The 25,553-nt window shown below is 44.9% G+C and overlaps 1 protein-coding gene and 1 long non-coding RNA gene across 5 annotated transcripts in view; one reads left to right on the top strand and one right to left on the bottom strand.

Moving 5' to 3' along the window:
- Nucleotides 1-36: 36 nt before the first annotated feature.
- The window catches only part of taok2a (TAO kinase 2a), a 30,342-nt gene continuing 4,825 nt past the window's right edge, over nucleotides 37-25,553 (top strand). Inside the window, exons 1-19 of one of the 4 annotated variants that reach the window (XM_085156482.1) lie at nucleotides 37-543; nucleotides 11,003-11,143; nucleotides 16,122-16,193; nucleotides 16,414-16,515; nucleotides 16,986-17,031; nucleotides 17,116-17,212; nucleotides 17,332-17,445; nucleotides 17,878-17,969; nucleotides 18,042-18,135; nucleotides 18,215-18,296; nucleotides 18,390-18,560; nucleotides 19,212-19,421; nucleotides 19,505-19,633; nucleotides 20,899-21,135; nucleotides 21,327-21,455; nucleotides 21,810-22,013; nucleotides 22,091-22,330; nucleotides 23,975-24,319; nucleotides 25,313-25,495. In XM_085156482.1, the coding sequence (XP_085012608.1) occupies nucleotides 11,012-11,143; nucleotides 16,122-16,193; nucleotides 16,414-16,515; nucleotides 16,986-17,031; nucleotides 17,116-17,212; nucleotides 17,332-17,445; nucleotides 17,878-17,969; nucleotides 18,042-18,135; nucleotides 18,215-18,296; nucleotides 18,390-18,560; nucleotides 19,212-19,421; nucleotides 19,505-19,633; nucleotides 20,899-21,135; nucleotides 21,327-21,455; nucleotides 21,810-22,013; nucleotides 22,091-22,330; nucleotides 23,975-24,319; nucleotides 25,313-25,495 (2,679 nt within the window). In that variant the 5' untranslated portion in view covers nucleotides 37-543; nucleotides 11,003-11,011. Of the gene's footprint in view, nucleotides 544-9,190; nucleotides 10,081-11,002; nucleotides 11,144-16,121; nucleotides 16,194-16,413; nucleotides 16,516-16,985; nucleotides 17,032-17,115; nucleotides 17,213-17,331; nucleotides 17,446-17,877; nucleotides 17,970-18,041; nucleotides 18,136-18,214; nucleotides 18,297-18,389; nucleotides 18,561-19,211; nucleotides 19,422-19,504; nucleotides 19,634-20,898; nucleotides 21,136-21,326; nucleotides 21,456-21,809; nucleotides 22,014-22,090; nucleotides 22,331-23,974; nucleotides 24,320-25,312; nucleotides 25,496-25,553 lie in introns of those variants that run through there. The other 3 variants (XM_085156486.1, XM_085156485.1, XM_085156483.1) reach the window with 3 other exon arrangements.
- LOC146519398 (uncharacterized) lies at nucleotides 13,536-24,030 on the bottom strand. Its single transcript, XR_014873670.1, has 2 exons — nucleotides 23,941-24,030; nucleotides 13,536-20,300 (listed from the first exon to the last, which is right to left on the bottom strand). It is a non-coding gene; the product is annotated as an uncharacterized LOC146519398 (long non-coding RNA).

Raw genomic sequence — 25,553 nt, 5'->3', positions numbered from 1 at the left:
CTTTTATTTGTGAAGCGGGACCCTTGTCGGAAGTAGAAGACAGCAGTTTCCGGTCACCGCTCTGAGTCCCGCCCCGCCAGCCCGTGCCATCTTGTGTTTAGCAAGAACAAAAACGGGGGAAGAAAACACGCCCGGCCCGGGGACGGGGCGCGGATTGTCAGGCTGCTTTTTAGGCGTGTTTTTCAGAAAAGTTGGTGCAGCTGGACAGTATGCTCGGAGGAGCAGCGGCGTGGAGAAACAGCAGCCACACCCCGCAGGACGGCTCCGGTTAACGTTAGCTCTCAGGCTATCCGAGCTAAGCTAACCAGTTAGCAGCGGCTAAGATCGCAGGACGAAGGCGAGCTTCGAGTCTGAGCCGGTCTGTGACATCTGGAAACCCCGCATTAACTTCACAAATATCAGCAGCGACCTGGGTGGAAATGCCCCGGACGTGGTGGTGACTGTTTGCGGAGAGGGATTCCGGGCTATGAGGATTGAGGTCCACTGTTAGCTCGGCTGCTATCGGTTGTTTTTCGGTTCAGAGCGGAACCACAATAAGCCGCGGTGAGTACCGTTAGTTAGCGGCTCCACACGGGCTAAGTGGAGGGCCCCTAATGTGCCAGTGCTTTTTAAAATATATTCGTAAAGAAAAATAGTAAAAATGTCACCGTAGCTAAAGTATTTGTGATCATTGTTTAGCCGTTAAGAGAGAGATGTTAAAGTTGGGAGTTTGGCGCAGTAAACCTGCAGGTATTTTATGATGTTGTTGTTTTTAAATTACTGTCCTACATTTTTCTGTTGCTTTGCTTTTTTTCAGGTGTATTTAGTAAGATAACTGATAATTACGAGCAAACCTCACAAATCCAAGCTAGGACACGCAGTCATCTAAATCTGACCCAGCAGTCGTTCGTGTAACTGAAAGTATATCAGTGTTTTTAGAGAAACCATCTGAGTTTAAATGCCGAACAAAACAGCCAATAACCGGCTTACTAAAGCAGCTGATAAGATATCTGTGAGGGTGGAGTGCAGGCCGTTTTGGAGCTTCTGTATCCAAATCAAACTATCTTAATGGATGTGAGGTTTCCGTTTTGGACCAGCTCTCCATGCAGTGCTTATGTAAGCCTTAAAATCAGAGCCACACATCTCCAGTGTCCTTATTTCCTCCTAAATAACACTGGAGAAATTGGGTTTGTTATAAAGACCCCAACTCTCCTCCTCCTGCCTCAGGAGATTTGGCATCAAGTCACGGAAAAGCATTCAGCTTTCAGTTTGTGTAACTGTTACATGTTCGTGTGGTCGTGCAGTTTGAGGACATTTTAGGAAAGTTTGGGCCACACGCTCGTATCAAACCTCTTACGTTTGACTAAAAATGAGCCATTGGCCTCCACATGACTGCACAACATCTTGGCTTTAATTATGCAAAACTGTTTGCAGCTCCGAGCTAAAATTCAGCCATGTGATCGAGGTCATTCAGCCCCACTGACGCACAACATTTCACATCATGCTTTGTTTAAAAAGAGCAGTCTGTGGCTCTGCTTCCCTTTTTCCTTTCTCTTGATTTTATTGCCAAACAAAAATGTAACTTGACTGAACGAGTTTGTTTTTCCATGTAGGAAGTTGAGGAAACTTGCTTTCCTAGTCTTGCGTGTTCAAGCTTGCGGGAGCGGTCCCGTTCCTCAGAACAGGGACAAAAATAGAAACCACGAGATGTCTTCTCGCCTCAGAAACGACGGCTGCAGTTAACCGTGAACCTGAGAAGCCAAACAATAATGGCGATCGACCTTTGTTACTCGACACGCAGCAGCATGCGTCCCAAAGCTCGAGTCTGATGTTTCATAAAATTTTACCTAGCCATGAACACAACAAAGACCTTATGCAACAGAGTCAACATGACCCCATTTGAATGCTGCTGTTATTTCTACTGTGATCATCTTTGTCGGGCATCTGCACAGCCTCAGAAATGCGTTAAAAAGATTGTAAAGAGCCCAAATGTCTGAAAAGTGTTTTTAAGTAATACGAAAGGTTTAAAAAGAGAAATTTGTGGAGACGTTTGTCTTTGAGGTCCACATGAGGCTGTTACCTGGAGCAGGTTGCAGTAGGCCTGGAGATGTGATCTGTTGTGGATTATACACAGATAACAGAATCAGTGCAGTTTTAAGTGGATTTTAAACTTTTTTTTAATTTAGGTCTTTGTCAGACTAACAGGAAGTAAAGCTGTAAGAATCGAACAGACTTTAATCACTAAAAGTGGAATTGTTCCTCACAGAAAAGGAGGGGCTTGTTACCCCATGAATACACACAGTATGTGTCTGCAGTGTTGGTGCTTCACCGTTTTATCAGCTGCACATCTTCACACCACACCTGAAACATTTAGACCGTACGAGGTCTTTTATTTTGGAAATTGGCCTGGTTCTCTTCCTGTCCATTCTGAGTCTGGCTTCTTCAGCCTCCCTCAAAAACAAGTCTGATGCTAATTTGAACCACACTGTAAAAATAATAATAATAATAATAATAATAATAATACATTTTATTTATGAGCGCCTTTCAAGTCACCCAAGGACACTTTACAATAGGATAAAACACTTAGTAAAACAATGGCAGAATAAGAACAATAAAACAAAAGCACAAGATAAAATCAACAAACAGTGGATTCACAGTGAATAGGGATGGGTATTGATACGATTTTCACGATTCCGATTCCATTTTCGATTCTGTTTAACGATTCGATTCTTTATCGATTCTTTTTAAAAAAGGAGAACACTAAGGTCGATTAGCTTAGAACTTTGTTTTATATCTTCTCTTTGAACAAGATAGAAATTTAGGAGTAACATGGCCTTACAAACCCAACAGTGAGATCTTAAGAGATCCACAGCCTACGGCTCTTCAATGGGGCGTCACAGGGTCCCCAGGAAAAAAAACTGTAAATGTAAAATAATAAAATAAATATTCTTCTGTAGCAATAACAAAGTATAACATCAATTATTCTGTAGCAATTACACAAGAATATCCAGTAATGTCCCTGCCTACAATTAAACACATTCGCTTACTGAAAATCATCTGCTGTGGCAAACGGCTGCAAACCTTTGACCACAAACTGAGTCACTGCTCGGTGACATTCGTCTATCCTGGTCTGAAAGGAGACGCTACGGTAGACTGCAGCGAGAACTGCCAGCATCTGAGCCAGACTCTGTCTGTCTCTCTCATCATGGTCACCTAAACGCACAGTAATGGCAGGTTTTGTAATAAGGCAGATCACGCTAACATAATCTGCACTGTTAGTTGATTATTTACCTGCCGCATTAACGGGAGAGGACGTGCAAACGTTACCGCTGCTGCTGGGTTGAGATTCACGAGTCCGGAATTAAAAACATGACATTCATTTAAGGTCATCGCGTGTTTTGTGAGCAAATGCTTTTGCATATTCGTAGAGTTTCCTCCCTTAAATGAAATCTCTACTTTGCAAGTATAGCAAGTTGCCCTGTTGTCATCCGTTCTCGTAAAGTATGACCAAACTTTTGAGCGTTTGAGCCGCTTAGGCGCCGTGTTTCCTGCCAGGTAAATGACGCTTCGCAACGTGGTGACGTCATTTGGGGCGACTGGAATCGATAAGGGAATCGTTTGCAAAAATGGCAAACGATTCCAAGGAATTGAAACAGTGGGAACCGGTTCTCAACAAGAACCGGTTTTCGATACCCATCCCTAACAGTGAATATGCAGATTTGAACAGATGAGTTTTGAGTTGGGATTTAAACTGTGGGAGAACCAATGTTTCTTACTTCTGGGGGCAGAGCAGCAGAAAGCTCTGCTTCTCATGGTGGTAGAGCTTTCAGCTGTGGAGAGCTGCTTCTCAAATGTCCCTGTCACATACGCAGTCGTTGTATTTAACACCTTTTATTTATCTTAGTGCTTCACAGGTGACTGACGAGCCAATGAGAAGGCTCAGAATGTAATTCAGCTGAACAGTTGATGAGCAGCTTAAAGATGAAACATCCAGTTACATTTTAAAGTGGTCTGTGAGCACAGTAAGAATACATAAAAACAATTTGAATTAAACGTGATAATAAAAATACAGCAATGCTCAGGGTTGTTAGAATACTAGGAAATCAAACTCTACTATCTGATTTCACTACCACAAGAATTAAAAAGCATAATTGTTTTTAAATAAAGATTTATGGACCCAACAGATGAGATGCCTCAACACTGCTGCTGTTCAACAAGCTTTTAATAATGGAAATATTTACTCACAAAGGGTGTACGGAAATAAAAAAGAGACATGAGCTAAAATAAACAAAAATTGAAAATGACACAGTGCGTCAAAGGATTTGGAAGCTTCTCCCCTAAACTAGTCCTGAAAATCTAAACTGGAAATGGCAGCGCTGCTGACTCAGCTCAGCCTGAACTTGTCTTATTTATAAACATGCTCTAAAGTTGCTGCTGATGGACACCAAGCCATGATGGACCAAGACGCTAGCTGGTGACCGCCGTGCTTCGCCTTCAGCAGCCAACCAGCACTAAAAGCTAATAAATCAGGAGGGAGAGAGCAGGTTAATGAGAGTGACAATAATAAAAACAAAACAGACAACCGGAGTGACCTCGTAGCAGCAGATCTGTGAAGGCGTATTCAGTTAATCTGAAGTGTTTAGAATTACTTTGCTCACATTTAGTATCACTTTATTTGGGGGGGGGGAAGAAAAGCAAAACAAAAAAATGTTTGCATTTTCATAATTTTGGGAAGGTGCCCTAAATGTCTTTCCTGATGACATCCGAGGTAATGTGAGATAAAATCCATCAGAAAGTCAAACATAAGAGGAAATAAAGAGTACCAGAATTGGGGCTCGGCCATATTATACAGTTCACGGTAATACCGTTAGGCAACGATAAGAAAATGAAACGGGCATGCGCAGTGCCTTTGTTTTCATACGCACATGGCCGAAAAGCATGGCAGCGACGGTGAATGAGGAGGGAGAAAGCAGATCGTTGAGTGAAACAGATGAACCAGAACTGGTTTGTAAAAATGCTGCAACTTCAGTGATTTGGAACTGGTTTGGTGTTTGTCCGTCAGATACACAACAAAGCACATTTTTTTTGTAGAACATGCAAGCGGCCGTCGTTATTGCCGTATTTGTTGGACTATGGTGCTCGTAAATCTGGGAGTAATCTGGGTTCAAATTCTTTCATCTTTAATAAAACGATCAGTGTTGCTGCTTTACCAGGTGTAACAATGAAGTTTAACATCAGAATTTATTACATTTAACAGAGTTAGAAGTTAACAGGAAGTTAGCTCGCTAGTTACCTAAACATGATATAGCATGTTCTGACTGAGAGATTTATGAAAAAAAAAAAGTAAACGTACAGCTCTGCTGTCACTTCCAACATAAATGAAGACAGAAAACTAAACAGCAGTGACGTTTGTAAGGTTACTGAAGTTGGGCTAGCTGCTATATAATGATGTGCTACATGATCGCTAGCGACACAGCTATGTTAGCATAACACAGACCTTCCCAAAGTGTGGGGCCCGCCTCCTGGGGGGGGGGGGGGGCGCGGAATGAAAAGGGGGGGGGGGAAACAAAATATGGGTGTGTGTGGTTGGAGGATCCGTTCATGCGCGAGAAGGGGGAGGGGGCGCGAACATTTTTCTTGTAAAACAAGGGGGGCCCAGCAAAAAAAGTTTGGGAACCACTGGCATAACATAAACAGTGAAGCTGGAGGATGAACGCTAACTTTCTTCCACTCGATAAAAGTTAACGTGAAGGTTCCTGATGGTTAGAGACAAATGCAGTCGCATGGCAGGATGCTGTAAACGGACCAAACTTCAGTCAGGAGAACAACTGAGAGACGTGAGAATTTATTACACTTAACGGAATTAGAAGTTAGCAGGAAGTTAGCTCGCTAGTTTTGCTAGTTACCTAAACATGATATAGCATGTTTTGACTGAGAGATTTCTGAAGCATTCAAACGTACAGCTCTGTTGTCACTTCCAACATAAATCAAGACAGAAAACTAAACAGCAGTGACGTTTGTAGGGTTACTGAAGTTGGGCTAGCTGGTATATAATGATGTGCTACGTGATCGCTAGCGACACAGCTATGTTAGCATAACATAAACAGTGAAGCAGGAGGATGAACGCTAACCTTTTTCCCACTCGATAAAAGTTAACGTGAGGGTTCCTGATGGTTAGAGACAAATGCAGTCGCATGGCAGGATGCTGTAAACGGACCAAACTTCAGTCAGGAGAACAACTGAGATAATGATTTTGCACTGTTAAATGTTTATATAGCTTTAATGCACATAAAAAACAGCTGCTTGTTTAAGTAAAATAAATGGATGTTTTTTTTTGCGCTAGTAAAGTTGTGGAGTTGTATTTTGTCTCGCATCAATTATATCGTCAGTTATATCGTTATCGCAAATTTTCAAATATATATCGTGATAAATATTTCGGGCACATCGCCCTGCTCTAACCAGAATCAATAAACTGTAATCTGTGAATAAAATGACGCACGCAGTAATGAACACCCTTTAACCGTGGTATTACCATTGATGTTTCTTAGTTTTCCAACCAATAGATGCACAAAATTCACAGCCAAATATTTATCAAAGTGGATTTTTAAATACTTTAATACCAGCATCTGGTTTGTTGGGCGGGTTCGCCTGAAACACTATATTGTTACTGCTATCAGTGTTGTCTCATTTTAAATTGAAATGCTAATGCTACAAAAATGCTTCCAACATTGCTCCTACACATTTACAGTTGTTCAGTAAACGGAGACTAAAATGACAAGTTTAAGTTTTGTTTTAAACGTGTGATTGATTTCTTATGTAACGCTGAACAGTAAAGCAGAGAATAGAGCAGTAATGATTATGTGGAGATTTAAACCCATTGTGCAGTTGTTGTAGTGTTGAAGGAACTCGGTCTTCAGTTTAGGTCTTTAAAAGCATTAAATCAGAATTTCAAAGGATGTTCAAAGATGCAGTGAAGGCTGACTGACACGATAAAGGTCTCTAGCTCGATACCACGGTGATGTTTTAGGCAAATTACGGTGCTGCTTCCCCCTCTCTGCTGTCATATTTTCAGACGGGTAGTGTTTCTTCTGACTGTAGCGGCAGGCTGTCGAGCGCCACGCCACACATAATTATACATAATGTTTATAAGCGCTTTCAGGTCAGGGGGCAGGATGGTGGGAATCTGTCTCCGCCTCGGGCACAGAGCGGCCGTGTTGTTAAACGGGGATCCGGCGGCCGGCGTTCAGAGGCCTGGTTAAGCTGGCGACTCTTCTTGGGGCTGCAGCTGACGCTCAGAGGATGAGCGCCACATTAACCCCATTACAGAAGGCCGTTTGGTTCGTCAATAAGCACGGCTCAGTGTGCAGCCTCAGATTACATCCACCGCTCTGATGATTCGGCCTCTCTTTGGATTTTTGTGGATTTATTTAAATCGGTGTTGATTTGAGTCGGAGCGTAACAGCGACGTTGTACACGCTGATCTCCACACACAGCAGCCAAAACACGTGCCGGGCATTTCATTAAATGCATGTCATGATTCTGCTCCTCCCTCAGACCCATTTTCATGGCAGAATGTAGATTTGAATCACTGAGGAGCTCCTTTCATTTTCTTATTCCTGCTCGAGCTGGAATTTGTCGGTTCTTGCAGCTGTAAAGCTTAAAGCTTTGAGTAGAGTTGGAAAATTTGATGGAGAAATTTGTGCCAAGAAGCTAAAACATCTGCATTTCATTATGTCTGCATTAAGACATGGTAACGGCTTCCCTTATGACCTGTTTATCAATTATTTAAATGGGAAGGAAGAAATCGGTCCAAACTGAGCTTGAGCACTAAGGTTATACCTTCACACAAATATTAATGTGTGTTTGAAGCGATTAATCACATCCTTTAATCATCAGATTGTTTTCTGGTTGTTGACTAAATGTGAGGCATATTCAGAGCTGTTGTTAGAAGGCAGTGCGTTAGATAAACATCACACTCCTCTGCTGAAGCTGCAGCTCCATGACTGTGACCTACTTCGTTGGCGACGCGCATGCGTGCGGAGTTTCTCCGTTACAGTTAATAATGCACACTGATGCAGCAACTTAAGGCTAAGGGGAGTGGCAGTTATGTGTAAAGTAAAAAAAACTTTAGAAACGTGCTACAAGCGTGAGCCCCGCCTCTCGGGCGGAGGAACCGTCCTCTCCAAACCAGCAGCACAAAGGGAAGGACCACGGTGGTCGTGGCAACGCAAATGGATGTTAGGAGCCTCAGACACCTCAGAGAAATGAAACGAAGAAGAAGAACAGACGTAAACAAACGTGTCGTGTGACGCAGCAGCGCACATTGTTAATTATGGACACTGAGAGTGTGGATACATGTGAAGAGCGAGTCTGGAGGATAAATCAAAGGATTCGGTCGCATTTCTCTTTACTTATCAGGCACTATGTTGTTCCAGTACTCAGAACTGTACGTAACACTCTGTACTCGTTCTAATGCCACAGGGTTCAAAATGTAAAAGAAAAGAAGAATAGAAGAACATCAGTGACTGGACTGTTTAATACGACAGGACACGGTAACATAATGGTTAGAGCTGCGTGTCGTCACTGGTTTCTAGAATTGATTCAATTCGATTTGAATCTGGGAAATTTTGCCTCAGACAGTCAGAAATCTTATAATTCAGATCAGTACATTTACATATTTTTGTATCTATAAAAAGGAAGCTGACACTCACAAAATCAGAATACTTTATTAATCCCGAAGGAAATTAGGGAAATCAAAGGTGTGAGCGTCACAGCAGAGGCCTTTGTGTCAATGCAGCTGAAGATAAAACAGAAACACATGAAGGTGATTTTCCTGTTCTGGATTTTATAAAAATATTCTGCAGTCGATCAAAAACGAAAGAAAACAATTAATCAACACATGAACATCACCTCTGAAGTTACAGCGGTTTGATTAGAGACACAGCGTTTTGCATTTTGTATCATTTTAAAAAGTTTAAATTTGTTCAGTGTTGAACGGCAGAAATTAGGTTTTCTTTTCAGAAGTAAGTAAAAGGAAAAAACAGCGGCCGACAGCCTGTAAACAGCGGTAGAGTTGTGCGTAACAAGCAAGAGAACTGTGTGTGAGAGAGAGAGAGAGAGAGCTGTGCATGACGTGTGATTTTATCCTGGTCGAAGCAAAACAGCAAAAGTCAGAGTGAATTTATGTTTATGTGAAGTTTGGATCTTCTTTTGCTGGTTCGGTCAATATTTTTTGGAGAGAGATCAAACTAACAGCTTCAGAATCAGCACAAAAAGGACGTGAACACAAAGCTCGACCCGTCGAAACATCAGGATCAGCGAGCTGTCGGCGTTCAGCCCCGACCGTGAGAAAGTCACATCTCACTGATCCTGATGCGTCGGCGGGTCGAGCTTTGTGTTCACGTCTCTGTGCAGAATCCTGTTCCTGCTCTCAGTTACTGTTTTACTGTTTGGTGGTTGTTGAAACTGAGATTCTGGCGTTTCGGGCAAAATAAATTTATATAAAAAAATCGATTCAGGATTTGAATGAATCGATATCACGTTATCCAAGCTTTAATCGATGAATCGATCATCAAAACCCGCCCCTAACAATGGTAGCGCATGTATGACAGAGTGACAGTCGCTGTATAAATTCAGTTTTTATCCTGTTAAATTATCGCTGTGTTAACGTTACACGCGGGAAGAGCCGCCGACTTACGGCTGTGCTGTTGTTTCCCATAGAGGAGGCGGGAGCGGTCGCCACGGTAGATGGAGCTGCAGGTATCAGGTTATTCTTAATGATTAACGTTTATGTTTTTTGAAACGCCGTCTCTTGGATTCATTGTTGTTCATTGTTGTGCACTTGAATTTCTTCACCTGCTGAGGGAGGAGCTTGTGCATACCTGTGTGCGTTGTGTATGAGCCGGAGGAGGTGAACACGGCGCTGTTCATATGGAGAGTGCAGCACATGAACACCTGATCCATTTTGGACAGCCAAACATTTGAAGCGTCTGCACCGACGCGCCGGGCTGGTTATCATCGCCGCCGTTAGGTTTCGTTCTCCTCTGATGTTTTTCAGCAGCGCTGTCGTCGTAGAAACAAGAAGAGGCTGAACGTGACTGGGTGAGCGGATTTGAAGGACGAGTGCGCGTCCTTATTTTGGAAGCTGTCGGCCTTTCACGCCACGCTGCCGCCGTCACTAAAGCGATCTGAGCCGAACAGCCCATTCACGGTGAAGAGCACTTTGTGAAAACGCAGCTGCCATTTTGTCTCCCCCACACGTGTCACTCTCCCTCCCTGCATTGTTTGTATTTGGCACTCCCACGGTGAAACAGCCCGATTTTCCCTGGAACGCTTCACAAGCCTCGACTCGTCAGCTGGTTCCCAGATAGACGGCTGAAGCGCAGATCCCGTGTTAGCTGTGAACGTCAGCAGCAGCCGGTCGTGGGATTCCTGGTGCAAAGGCAGCGTTATAGATGTGCAGCACAGACTGGGAACATCAGGGAAGCTGATGGAGTCTCTGTGAGGGAATACTGGAAGTGGGTCACTTTACAAGAGTGCAGGAATGCATGTCCCAGCATGTTTAGCACATTAATTTGATGGTTTTCAGCCCGGCTGAAGAATAAAAGGACAAATCATGCTGCAAAAGCAACACAGGCACCGCTGGCTTAGTTAAAGGAGCAGCCAACATGTAGGAAAACTTTGATCCAGGTTTTCCAGCACTTGAATCCTTAGAAAACCTCTTTTCCCCTCCTTTTTATACTCATTTAGCTACATAAACATGTATGTATGGACATAGCTATGTGATTGTTTATATTATGGTGATTATATTTTATGTTTCACGCTAATAAGAAAACTAATAAAAAACCTGTAAATGTCTGAACAGACGTCAGGATCCACAGATCATGAAGATTTATTTGCCTCCAGGGAAAATCTGATTATGACTAAAACCCCAGTTAACAAGAAAAAGCTTTGACCTCTGACCTCCAAGTTTTCACCCTGATTTCAGTCTGCAGCACTGACCTGAGCTCTCTCCATCCTCCAGGCCCTGGCCATGCCCTCGAATGCGCGGGCGGGCAATCTGAAGGACCCCGAGGTGGCTGATCTGTTCTGCAAAGATGACCCGGAGAAGCTGTTCACCGACCTCCGGGAGATCGGCCACGGGAGCTTCGGAGCGGTGTACTTTGTGAGTAGAATCGGAAGTCCGTCGGCTTTTGACCGTGTCAGTAACAAACTGACTGTCTGGTTTTAATGTTCAGCGTGAGCAGCTTCTCTCTCCAGGTGTGAGTTTCAAACAAAGAGGTGAAGCCAGTTAATTTGGCTTTATTTACATGTTAAATGATCCCTCAGAGAAAGTTCGTCACATGTGCCGATCCTGTCTAAAGTCCACAGCTCGTTAGGACTCTACACCTTCACAGTACCCACCAAAATAAAGGCGTGGGCCTCTAAAGCAGGGGTCTGTGGGTCGCTGTCGTCTCATTGGAGAACACTTTAGGGATCAAGTAATACAAACAAACAAGGAAAAACCCACAAACTTTTCTGAGCGCCGTGTAGCACATAATGGTCGTGTCCAAATTCATGGGCTGCTTCCTCCTGAGGCCGCATTTGTAGACCGATTACGTCACAGCGACGCGCCGAAGGCTGTCCAAATTCGTAGACTCCTCCGAATGCAGCCGACAAATGCGTCCTCCTTTTCCCCGGATTTGAAGGATGGGTCGGGTGTGTCCTTCGTGGTCCACCATATCCCAGAATTCATAGCGCGGCCCAGCCAAACTCCAGTTTCCAACAATGGCGGCCGCTACTAAGTTTTAAAATTACTCTTACTAATCTTTCTGGGTCACAAAATAACTTTTAACATATTTTCAGGCGAGAAAGTAGCTGTGTAAACTTTAAATATCTGCTCGGTTTATCAAGATGTCGCATATTTGCAAAAGTGCTTCGACGTTTTCGGAGACGTCTGTTACCCACCAGCTCGATAGCTCGCCGGGAGCTCGAGGGTCACTGAAGCCGCCGAGAACGGCACATCATTTTCAGATCACCGCGGACTTTCGCTGCTCGGGTTAAACGTAATATATAAGTCACTTAGACAACCTAAAAATGTTATTGTTGGGCTTTTTTCAGTGTTTTGTTTGTTCGTGAGTAAATCGGTTTGGCTGAGATTAAAGTTATTAGATTAGATAAAATAAAACTTTATTAATCCCTCGGGTGGTTTTCACACAGCTGAATAAACGTCAAACAGAAAACTGATTAAACAGAAGCGTGAGACGGTCGAGAGTTTCCTCCAGTGTCCTGTTATATTTTAGATAGCAAGGAGCAGACGGCCGAGTTTATTAAACTCCACCCACACAGCGGTGACGCTAATCTGAAGGCTCGACCGTCCAATTTCACAGCCGTTTACTTCCGGCCTACCCGACCTTCTGAGGACCCGGCCCACGTAGACCACGATGGCCGGGTCCTCAGGAGGATGCAGCCCATGAATTTGGACACGAATGAAATCGGTTCGAGGTCAGTAAGCACAAGCAGAATTCACACATTCATACACTGTTGATTTATGAGAAAATTAAAGGATTTTAATTTTAATTTTAATTTTAATTTGATTTTAACCTCAGTCGGGCTATTGGTGCAACCTGTTTCTGTGCTGCGGCGCTCCAAGGCAGGATGTTTTCTTCCATCTAGAACAAAGACGTGCACGAGTTAAGCGGCTCTTTTGAACGTCCTATTGTAGCAATGATCAGATCCTCTGGAACGTGAACGCGTGGGGATCGTGTGACCTACGAGCATCGTTCCACCACGTCCTCCTGTCCTCAGGAAACTCCTAAACCTCTTAACTGCTCTCTGCTTCAAACACTTCAGCTTCAAAGCTCTGTTAAAGGCTGAGCATGTTTTATGAAAAAGTTTTCTCTCTGCTGGGATTTACTTCTGATTTTAAGGGGAAATTCTTAGAAAATGTTCTTGAAGTTATTCTTAGTACAAGGAAGCTCTGCGGCTAGACGGCGGATCATCATGTTTTTCCAGCAGCCGGTGACTGATGGGTGTAAACCAGTTTAGTGTGGGACCAGAGCAGACATACAGCAGCACGCTGGGATTATCTTAAACCAAATCAAATCGTTTGGATTGTCTGAGTGTCTCTCTTGGATGTACTCGCTGAGCTGGCCACCGTGTGGATCTGTGTGGGTTTCTCTTTATCTGTCATTGATAAAGAGAGTGTGAATCTGAAAATGTCCCCCAGCTTATTAGCAAACAGTGGGAACATGCCGAGTGTGTGCGCCGCGCTCTGCATCTCATTTCACCTGTAAAACATTCTTGAGGCTGTGGTAGACTCACACCTCCACACTGCATGTCTGAGTTTCAGAGGAGCCTCGAAAGGCCATTAGAGAAGAGCTGCAGAAATAGACGCTGCGCAGCAATTTGCATCAGATAAAAAAGAGCGTTTCACACGCTGCGCCCCTCAGCGCCTCTAAAACTGTCGCTCACAACAGCTTCAAGTGTTTGTTTCCTGTCGTGTCTCCTGTTCCAGCGGTGGATGTTCGTGTTGAAGTAGCGAGGACAGTAATCCCTGAGAGGTGACCCTCAGGCTGGTTTGTTTGTTTGTTTGTTTGTTTTATTCTTTTGGGTCTGTGTGAGGTCAAAGTTGAACCCCTATACGTGACCATCCCAGGCACAGAAGCCCCGCCCACTCACTGTTCAGCTTATGAAGAGCTGCCAATCAAAAGAAAGCTGCCTTAAACTGAGGGAGGTGGGAACTAAGAGCTTCTAATTAGTAGTCACAATTTCTAAGCAGTGAAATAAATAATAACAGTAAATTAAAGGTTTTGTGAAAACTTGATATTGATTAAAAAAAACACTATTAGCTAGGGGCGGGTTTTGATTATCGATTTATCGATTAAAATAGATTCTAGCTTGAATAACGTAAAATCGATTCATTAAAATCCTGAATCGATTTTTTAATATTAATTTATTTTGCCAGAAACGTCAGAATCTCAGGTGAAATGTCACAAAACTTCAACAACCACCAAACATTTAAAACAGTAACTGAGAGCAGGAACACGGATTCTGCACAGAGACGTGAACACAAAGCTCGACCCGCCGACGCATCAGAATCAGTGAGATGTGACTGTATTATTGGTTTGATCGTCGCTCGGCTGTTCTGGGGTGTTTGTTCGGCTTTTTATGTGCTGCGTCACACATTTCCCCCCATTGGGTCACAATTCTATCGGTTAGGATTTTGGCTTCCACTGATGATGACATGACTGAGATCTCTGCTGCCCCCCCCCCCAAAACAAACAAACAAACAAACAAAAAAACAAGCTAGCTGCGTTTAAACCTCCTGTTTGTGTCGAGGGTGAACTGATGGGCGGCTCCAAGGCTCAGTATAAGATAAAGGAAAATTATGATGAACAGTAAATCATGCAGTGCTGCTGTATTGGGACTCCAAAGATGTTAGTTTGTGTATTTGAATGCTCATTTCAGGTATTCTTGACAGCACAGGTGATGCTGTTGCATCACAGGGTCTTATCAGTACTGTGAGAATGCAGAATGACTTCATCTGGCGCCTGTGAGCAGCGTCCTCTCTCAGGATCAGGGTCCAACACTTTGAACAGCTGTGAGAACATCGAGTATGTGATTCAAAAATAAATCATGTAGTTTGGATGACTAATGGATCATTGTGTCCAGCTCTGTTCTCGCCTCACCGAGCAGGGCTTGTCGATCGTTTGGCTCCTCCGAGTGGTCCTAAAATTAACCTGCACGCCGAGTCCGAGGGGAAAAAGAGGAAAACTGATGTAAAGAAACGTTTTTCCAACAGAATAATTGTGCCAAGTAAATGGAGCAGTGGAGCAGACTCGGTTACAGAAGTAAACCTCTTATTTATTTTTTTTCCCTCGTGTCTTTAAAATGTTATTCTAAAAGAAAATCCTGTAACAAAGCGAGTCGTGTCGTTTACACACGCGTGACCCGGTTACTGTCGGCTTTCACAGTAAGCTGATTTTTCCTAAACACAAAGCAGACGAGAAGCGAAGGAGCGTTTGTAATCAGGACTGGGGATTAGACGAACCCGGTTTCTCCAGAGAGTGCATTTCCTGTGCACCAGATCACGTTTCCACAAAATGAAGACGAGCACAAAGAAAACACTTTCCTTTTCTGTTCTGATGGATTCTGTCAGTTACCTAGAAGCATAAATACATCAGTCTTAAATAAACAGGAAGAGGAAGAAAGCTTACTCTATTGTCTCCTAAACCAAACATTACTTTGAAAATAACCATGAAGTGGGCACAGTTTACTTACTGCAGTCTCCACCTCCTTCCAGAGAACGGCAGCATGCTGGGTGAGTCTAAAGACTGGAATAAGAAGCTAATCCTTTCACAGTAAAGTCAGGAGGTCGGACTGAAACCTTTTATTATCCAACCGTCTGAGAGAAATCTTTCTCTGTTCACTGGTTCAGCTTGATTGTAATTCATTCATGATTAAGTATGATTTATTGATATATATATATCTCTATATCTCTATCTCTATATATATATATCTATCTCTATATCTCTATCTATCTCTCTATCTCTATCTCTATATCTCTATCTATCTATATCTCTATCTATCTATATCTCTATCTCTATCTCTCTATCTCTATATCTCTATCTCTATCTCTATCTATCTATCTCTATATCTCTATATCTCTATCTATCTCTCTATCTATCTATCTCTATATATCTATATCTATATCTCTATATATCTATATCTCTATATATCTATATCTCTATATATCTATATCTCTATATCTGAGATGTTGCTCATTAGAAACCTTTTTAAATAAATCTATGAAATTATTTCGCCGGCGGTTCGTCAGAGGGGACAAACCGGTCGCTCACGCATCCTGACGCAGTCCCCAATCGAAAACCGGTTCCACTCATTTCCATCAAAGTCAAGCGCGGCGCCATGCCAACTACCTGTCACCACAGCAGCGTAACGTTCCTGGGCCCGAGCCATTACTTTTCTCACACAGAGATTACTCCACCCTCTGGTGTAGTTCGACAATAAGAACTGGCTCCTCATCAGCACAGTCTCGGTGGATGCATGCCTGTGAGGGCAGGCTTGCAGGTCGCGGGTTCGATTCCTGAAACAGAACTGAAATGTACTGAGGGCTGATAAATTGTGTTTGTGTCGTCCAACAGGCCCGAGACGTGAGCAACAATGAAGTGGTGGCCATCAAAAAGATGTCGTACAGCGGCAAGCAGACCAACGAGGTAACGAGCGCAACGATGGTAGATTTGAAGATCTGCCTACCCTCGTCTGCTCGTGCTCTGATAGGAAACAGTCGCACTGATGTTAAGCAGCTAATTTTGGGATTTTGTGTGGCAGAAAAATTATTTTACAGATTTAAATTCTTTGGAACTTCTTTACATTTAAAATGTGCTGAGAGACACTTTAGAAAGAAGAGCTGAGTGTTTTTCTGTTGCTGTGCAGAAATGGCAGGACATCATCAAAGAGGTGAAGTTCCTGCAGAAGCTTCGCCACCCCAACACCATCGAGTACCTGGGCTGCTACCTGAAGGAGCACACGGCATGGGTACGTCCTGTAACGCGTGGTTAACGGGGAGGTGTTTTAACCTAGGGCCAGCACGGTGGTTAGCATTGTTGAATCACAGCAAGAAGGTCCTGATTCCTCTATCAGGCCGGGGTCTTTGTAGAGTTTGCATGCTCTCCAATGATTGTGTGGGTTCACTCCAGGTACAACGGCTTCTTCCCACAGTCCAAAAACACGCAGTTATTGGGGTTAGGTTAAGTAACTCATAGTCTGTCTCCGGTTGGTTATTATAGGGGGAAAATGTCATTTTATTAGGAATGAGTGTTTAGTAACTGAACTGTTATTCAGTGACATCAGCTCACAGTGGACAAACATTGAAATGGAGACGTTTCTGTTGGTTGAAGCGGTCTCAGCCGAGCTGTGACACATAGAGGTGGTGGAGTTCATCATGTTAGGTCGGCTGTGTGAGCTCCTTCACTGATGACGTGTAATCGCTGTCGTTTCCTCCTCAGCTGGTGATGGAGTATTGCCTCGGCTCGGCCTCAGACCTCCTTGAAGGTTCGTGCAGTGCTGCGCACACGTTTTTATTTGTTCTTCTTGTGTTTCTGGTTTTCTGATGAATACTCTTCTTTCTCCTTGCAGTTCACAAAAAGCCGCTCCAGGAAGTAGAAATAGCTGCTATTACCCACGGTGCACTGCAGGGGTTGGCATATCTTCACTCTCACAATATGATTCACAGGTAAGATCTGTTTGTCCGTCAGCTCCTTTAAACCAACAAGCTGCAAACACACAGGCGTGTGGCGTAGGTGCAGTTAGAGCCCACCGCCAGCAGGGGTCACACTCTCCTCTCTCCTGCAGGGACGTGAAGGCAGGAAACATCCTGCTGACGGAGCCGGGTCAGGTCAAACTGGGGGACTTTGGCTCCGCCTCCATCGTGTCTCCGGCCAACTCCTTCGTGGGGACGCCATACTGGTGAGCATCGATGGAGCTCGTTCAGTCCATGTTTTGAACAGACAAACCAACGACCAATCAGAGCGTGAATAGGACCGGACCACAGATGAGATCTCCTTCGTTTACATTTGAAAGCTTCGTGAATTTGTACCCAGGATGTGTTCAAAATCTCTTTTCAACAGCCTAATATTAGCTGAAAGGTCGTATTCAGCATCATCAGCATCATCAGCATCATCAGCGCTGCCCTCTGAGATTTTACTTTCACCAGCTGTTGATTAAACAGCTTCAGTGCAGCTTTGTTTGCAGATGCTCAGTTTTAACTCCTGAATAATAAAATAAGTCGACAACATCTGAGTTTTTTTCTCGTAGTGCAGCTTTTTTTGTTATTTCGCTGAAACACGTTTTGCACGTTGTGCGGCGGATGACTCGGCGCGTTCTCTCTGTCTTCTCCAGGATGGCTCCGGAGGTGATCTTGGCCATGGACGAGGGCCAGTATGACGGGAAGGTGGACGTCTGGTCCCTGGGCATCACCTGCATAGAGCTGGGTATGAGCTGCTGTCTGTGCTCTTAAAGTGTGAGCCTGGCGCTCTGTGATGCTAACTGTCGTTCTTCTGCAGCGGAGAGGAAACCCCCCCTGTTCAACATGAATGCTATGAGTGCCTTATACCACATCGCTCAGAACGAAAGCCCCGTCCTGCAGTCCAATCACTGGTGAGCAGCCTTCATGTTCTCCTGTGGCGCCGTGTATCCCTCTGTTCACTGCAGTCAACTGATGTTGTTTTTGTTTCAGGTCCGATTCCTTCCGCAGTTTCGTCGACTCTTGCCTACAGAAGATTCCCCAGGACCGGCCTACCTCGGACGTGCTGCTCAATGTGAGCGTTATTGATCCAGGACAGTTTCATCGTGTTTGTTTTTAAAGCTGCCCTGCTGCGTGTTCACCTGTCACTTCTATCCCTCCATCGAAGCATCGCTTCTTGTGCCACGAGCGCCCGCTGACCGTCGTCATGGACCTGATCGCACGAACCAAGGACGCGGTGAGGGAGCTCGACAACCTGCAGTACCGCAAGATGAAGAAGATCCTGTTCCAGGAAACCCAACAGAACGGCCCCGTCACCGAGGGAGGCGAGGAGGAGGAGGTGAGGAAGGAGCACAGATCAGGAGATCTGAGGAAACTAACCTCAGAACATTTTCCTCTGACTGGCTTTAAGCAGGAATGTTGGAGCGTTACTGGAAACTTGACTGTGTTTGTAGGAAAGTGCACAAAAATAGCGAGAAAGCCGACGGCCGTCTGAGCTGTCGCCCTCCGTTCCAGTTTTAGGTCTTGTCATGTGACCGGGCTGAGAGAGACTCCTGATGAGGGTTCGTGTGTGAAAGAAGAAAGATTTTCTATTCAATTCAATTTTATTTATATAGTTTCAAATCACAACAAAAGTCGCCTCAAGGCGCTTCATAGATACAGAGAAAAACCCAACAATCATATGACCCCCTATGAGCAGCACTTTGGCGACAGTGGGAAGGAAAAACTCCCTTTTAACAGGAAGAAACCTCCAGCAGAACCAGGCTCAGGGAGGGGCGGGGCCATCTGCTGTGATTGGTTGGTGAGAGAAGGAAGACAGGATAAAGACATGCTGTGGAAGAGAGACAGAGATTAATAACAGATATGATTCAATACAGAGAGGTCTGTTAATACATAGTGAGTGAGAAAGGTGACTGGAAAGGAAAAACTCAATGCATCATGGGAATCCCCCGGCAGATGACGTCTATTACTTTTGTTTTGTGTGTTTCAGGAGGTGGAGCCGTACCTGCTGCAGACGGGCACCGTTAACAGCATGGAGAGCTCCCAGTCTGTTCCCAGTATGTCCATCTCAGCCAGCTCTCAGAGCAGCTCGGTCAACAGCCTCGCCGACGCCTCCGACGACAGCAGCAACGAGATGGCCATGATGCAGGAGGGCGAGCACACGGTCACCTCCAACAGCTCCATCATCCACCGACCCACGGTAAGCGCTTGGCTTAAAGCTCACCTGACATCCAGCTCGCCTCCTCTGGATTCACCATCCTGATTCTCCCTCCTCCTCCTCAGGGTCAGGACAACATCTACGATGACCCGTACCAGCCAGAGATGGATCAGCCTCAGGCTCCTTCAGCTGGACGCCGGCGAGCCTTCTATCGAAACCGGGACCACTTTGCCACCATCCGCACGGCCTCTTTGGTAAGATCCGTCACAGATGGAGGTTCTACAGATGTCTATGAATGGAGCTGTAGTGGAGTAAGATGACCTCAGTTTGTCCACAGACAGTAGTGACTACGGATGGGTATCGTTTAGGTTTTATCCGATACCAGTGCCAAACCGGTACTTTTGAAACGGTGCCGGTGCTTAAAGAATGGAGAACACAAAATTGGTCAAAAACCTCTCATGTTCAGCTGTTTTTTTGTAAAAAGATAACAATGTTAGCCTTTTCTGCAGCTATGGGGCATATATGGTGTCACTCTTGGCTGGAAGCAGCTTAAACAATGGAAAAAACACAAACTTTGTCCAAAAACCTCTCATGTTTAACTGTTTTCCACTTTTTCTTTGGTCATTTTAGCCTTTTTGTCCAGGGTGAAGGGAGTATCTGCCATCAAACAAGAAGACAGCCGCATGTAGCTATGATGGTGTTTGCTAGTTCACCTTACATGCATTAATGTAATAACGTGGTTAGCCTACTCAACGTAAATTACACACGAACAACATTAAGCTACTCACGCAGAGAAGAACGGCTGCTGCTGCATCATCATCCTCATCATTTCTGCTACACTGGCAGGGCTAGGGGCCAGGACTCTCCTCTTCGGGTTTTTGGGGGATGTTGCTAACTCCGGGTCGATAACAGGCACCACACCTGCAGTAGATGTGCTCGATGTGAGGTCTCGCAGCAAGCTATCAAATACGGCGCATTTCTCGGCTTTTAAAAAAACGCTATGCGTCGCCAGGTGTTTCATCAGATTTGAGGTGTTACCTCCTTTGACAGCATCACAGTATCAGCTTAAAGCACTTGTTGCAGCTGCTGAGTTTGCATCTTTTGCTGTGAAGTACAGCCAGACTTTGACCGCTTCACCTTGGGCATTTTTAATCTGTAGCTCTGCTCTAAAAGAACGTACGTACCTGGACCCGCCTACTATCCTGGGAAACGTAACATGATTGGCTAGAATTTATTTATTTCGGTTTATGTCAGAGCGGATACCGGTACCCATCCCTAGTAGTGACCGTTTGCACTCAGAGATGGATTAACAGGCAGCGTTTTGTCTCCACCTTTCTTCCCTGTTAGTCTTTAACAGCATTTAAAGTTCTCAGTAAAAACAGGCTCATGTCTTCACACGTGCATCACGTTTGTGAAGTTGTGAATAATCATGTGAATTAAGCAAGAAAGTCTTAAAACTGATCGTTTTTTTGATACTCGACCTGCTGAGTCCTTGAACCTCACCACCGCCTTCCTCCAGGTGACCCGTCAGATCCAGGAGCACGAGCAGGGCTCGGCGCTGCGTGAGCAGATGTCCGGCTACAAGCGCATGAGGCGGCAGCACCAGAAGCAGCTGATGAGCCTGGAAAACAAGCTGAAGGCGGAGATGGACGAGCATCAGCTGAAGCTGGACAAAGAGCTGGAGAACCAGAGGAACACGTTCTCCACAGAGGCCGACAAGCTGGCCAAGAAGCACCAGGCCATCCTGGAGAAGGAGGTGCAGTTTTTACTATGATAGTCTTTTGTAGAGAATTTTTATTTGATGAATTCAAAAACAGGTTTCAGTGTTTTTAACAGGAATTCTTTAAGTTTTTGCATCATTTCATAGATCAAAAGAGTTTTTTCTGTCTTAATGTGAGTCATGAGTTCATTTCTTAATGTAAGGATCCTGTTTGTGCGCCTGTGCAGACCAAAGCTGCTCTGACGGAGGAGAAGAAGTTCCAGCAGCACATCCTGGGCCAGCAGAAGAAGGAGCTCACCAGTTTACTGGACTCACAGAAACGCCAGTACCGCCAGCGCAAGGAGCAGCTGAAAGAGGTCGGAGTTCCTCCACAGTCAGCGCAGCTGCGCGTGGCCTGCAGGCTGAACGTAGCTGCTCTGAAGCAGCCGAACGTGCCGACAGGCTGTAATTTAAAGGTTTCTGTGAAACAGAAAAACCAGGATCTCTCACACGGAGAAAGTTCTGTAGGAGCTGAAACATGAAGCTGTTTAAATAAAGAGTAAAATATGTAAAATCAAAGGCAGCGCAGCTGAGTTACAGCTGGCGTCTGACTGCATCTGGATTTTCAGAATAAAGCAGCAGAAGCGATCTGTGATACTAACATAAAAGAGCTGGTGATGAAATAAAGATCACAGCCCTGACCTGAACTCTGACCTCTGAACTCTGACCAGGAGCTGAGCGAGAACCAGTCGACTCCGAAGCGAGAGAAGCAGGAGTGGCTGGTGCGTCAGAAGGAGTGTCTGCAGCAGATGCAGGCGGAGGAGGAGGCCAGCCTGCTGCGGCGCCAGCGCCAGTACTACGAGCTGCAGTGCCGCCAGTACAAGAGGAAGATGCTGCTGGCTCGCCACAACCTGGAGCAGGACCTGCTCAGAGAGGTGGGACAGCAGTTTGTTTGTGCTCCGCTCTCTCCAGCTGTGATTCGCTGTGATTCCCGCTTTTCTCCGTCCTCCAGGAGCTGAATAAGAAGCAGACGCAGAAGGACCTGGAGTGCGCCATGCTGCTGCGCCACCACGAGTCCACCCAGGAGCTCGAGTTCAGGCAGCTGGGCACGATGCAGCGCACCCGGGCCGAGCTGATCCGAACGCAGCACCAGACCGAGCTGACCAATCAGATGGAGTACAACAAGCGGCGCGAGCAGGAGCTTCGGCAGAAGCACGCCATGGAGGTCCGGCAGCAGCCCAAGAGTCTCAAGGTACGTCAGGAGGATCACAGCACCACCTGGTTTCTGTTACTATTTTAAATCCAACCACAGAAGCTAGCGTGCATTCAGCTTGTCCCAGGTCGCCGTTTCCTGCCACAAATGGCTTTTTGCAAAAATCGTGTAAAAAGCACTTGCAGCAATAAAAACATTATAATCCAGGAACGCACTTTGCTGATCCGATCAGCTGTTCGTGACACTTCGTACGTCAGCGCGACCTGTTGCATTACCTGCGACGATCGGAGGGGGCGTTACTTTTCATGGGAAATGTCATTTTTTCCCTACAGGGCCTTTCAAAGGTTTACTGGTTTGACTTTGTGCCTTTCTGTATCGTTTATGGGAGGCTTAATTGTGATGCTGTTTTTCCTGCAGTTTATAAAAGCAGTGATTAGGGATGGTACCTTGCTCAGAGGTACCTCAGGGTAGCAGGATTTGAACCCCCAACCTTCTGATCATGGGGCGACCACTCTACCCACTGAGCTGTCCCTATGCCAATTTGGGAAATATTTATGTAATTTAGTCAAACTACATAAATTTTCCAATATCAGCAGAACTTTGGGAGAAAAGGAAGAATGTGGCAGATACTTTAATTAAGACCTGCCATAGAACCAAGTCCACCAGAGCTTATATTATATTTTTACATGCTGTGGAGCCATTTTTGGGAGCATTTCAAGTTGCTATACATCAATACAACCATTACAGCCTAGATTTTAATAATATGTCTGCATTAAGTGCATAGTAATTACATAAATTGCAAAAAAGTGCAATAAACTACAAAAAAATTGAAAATCGTTTTTGTTTTTTTAACATATATTTCTAGTTAGAGAAATTTAAGAGGCTTATCCCTCAAAACTGTAAATACAAAAAAGTTGCACAAAATAGTTTCCCACCACAGGAAATTTATTTTGAGTGTCTTCATAGTTTTATTTTTGAAATACACCAATTTTTATACACTGCAGGAAAAACGAAAATAAATATTATAATGCAAATTTGCAAAAAAGCAGCATATGCATCAAAATAAACTATTTCCAGCAGTGCAATATGAGTCCTAAGCATCCCAGAAACCACACAGAAAGTCATGAAGTCAAAGATAACTTTTAAAAACACCAGTATAGGCTCATGAGGCCCTGATGGTAAAAAAAAACTACATTTCTGCGAAAATGATGTCACTTCCGGTTTCGGGCAGGTCATGGCGGACATGCGATAGTTCGCGCTGATGGACGTAGGAAGTGTTACAAACAGCTGATCGGATCAGCAAAGCGTGTTTCTGGAATATTATGTTTTTGTTGCTGCAAGTGCTTTTTATGCAGTTTTTGCAAAACTATATGTGGAAGGAAACTGTGACCGAGGACAAGCTGATGGCATAAGATGTAAGTACAACTCCTCCGGTTTCATATGCAAAAAACATTATTGCGCTAGCTCACGTGGTTGCAGAGCTACCGGGATTTAAAAATAGTTACGTAAAACAGAGCGTGCAGCTCTGACCGGCTTTAAAGGGTTAAAGAACTTTGACCTCTTTACTGATCAGAAGAACTCGTAACGTTTTTATTTGTGTAAAAGCAGTTTACATGAACCAGTTTGGGGATTGATCTGCTGCTTCTCACCCGTGGACACTCGACACGTTTCCTTCTGTTTCAGTCCAAAGAGCTGCAGGTCAAGCGTCAGTTCCAGGAGACCTGCAAGATCCAGACCCGTCAGTACAAAGCTCTGAGAAACCACCTGCTGGAGAGCACTCCAAAGTCCGACCACAAGGCCGTCCTCAAACGCCTCAAAGAGGAGCAAACACGTAAGCTGGCCATCCTGGCCGAGCAGTACGACCACTCCATCAACGAAATGCTGTCCTCTCAGGCTGTGAGTAAGGCAAGGAAACCTCCGTGCACCTGCACACCTGACAACCTCCCACACTTCAGCACCTGCACACCTGACAACCTGCACCTTAGAACCAGAGGCCTGTACTACAAGGCAGGATTCGGGCTTATCCAGGTAACTTCAGGATGAACCCCGGCTTATCAGCCTGGGTACAAGCTTCTTACATCGCCATGGCAACTTGAGCTGCAGCTCTAACCTGCTTTAGGGAGGCTGTGAAATCACACAGTGACAGCTGTCATCGCCAAGCTTCAGAGGAGCTTTACTAATACAGCGGCTCTTCCACCTTCCTGCAGAGCCCCCCCCCCCCCCCCCCCCCCCCCGCAGTTCTTACCTTCACTCTGTTTAACCACCTGATTTTTCCCCTCTTTATCTTCCTTTGAACGATCAGCTTTCCATGTTTCTGATTGGTCACGTGCTGCAAACCCCGCCTCTCCCATGTGACCGTGCTCACAGCTGGACTGTTAGAGCTTGATTGTCAGAGTAAAATATCCTGGATATGTTGAACTTGCTTCGTAGTACAGAGCCCAGCTCAGCTCGGTTTAAGGAAATAAACCAGCTGAGGAGAAATGACCATGTTTATGAAATCCTGAACGAATGTTACTCACATTTTCCTAAATTATCCAAACGACTGATTAAAAACTGCTGATTTTAAATTTAATCTCTTTCAGCCAAAAATATCTAAAGTCAGAGCAGCTTTAGATTAAAGTTCAAATCTGGCGTGTTTATTAAATATATGTAAACATGGAGGCATTAAGTCATATTTCAGGGCTGAACTGATGATTTAATATGTTTGATTTTATTAACGAGCTCATTATCTCATCATAATCTTCACCTTTGAACAGAGGCGACTAAAGTTTGTTGGTCTGCGCACCGACACATGTGACTCACATGTGGACGTCAGCTGATACTGACAGCTGAAAGCAGCTGATTTTTGTGTCAGATCGACTGAAACCTTCGTCTTCAGGATGAAGAGTCATTTCCTGTCTGTAGTTTTCAGCTGAATGATTTTTATTTTCTAAAAGTAAAAACCATAAAAGACATAAAAGAAACGCACACATGCAGCACATGGTTGACTTGCTGATAACGAGGCTCTGTTTGGTCCCACAGCTGCGGCTGGATGAGACGCAGGAGGCGGAGTATCAGGTCCTGCGCATGCAGCTGCAGCAGGAGCTCGAGCTGCTCAACGCCTACCAGAGCAAGATCAAGATCCACACGGACACGCAGCACGAGCGCGAGGTCAAGGACCTGGAGCAGAGGGTGTCGATCCGCCGGGCGCTGCTGGAGCAGAGGGTGAGGCCGACTTCGCTCTGACGGTCGACGCTTGTGAAAGCGCGCGAGCCGCGTCCCG

The sequence above is a fragment of the Neolamprologus multifasciatus genome, chromosome 4 (assembly GCF_963576455.1).
Source record: "Neolamprologus multifasciatus chromosome 4, fNeoMul1.2, whole genome shotgun sequence".
Classification (NCBI taxonomy): Eukaryota; Metazoa; Chordata; class Actinopteri; order Cichliformes; family Cichlidae; genus Neolamprologus; species Neolamprologus multifasciatus.
The sequence above is the reverse complement of the archived record's forward strand: the minus strand, read 5'-3'. Positions and strand labels throughout refer to the sequence as shown.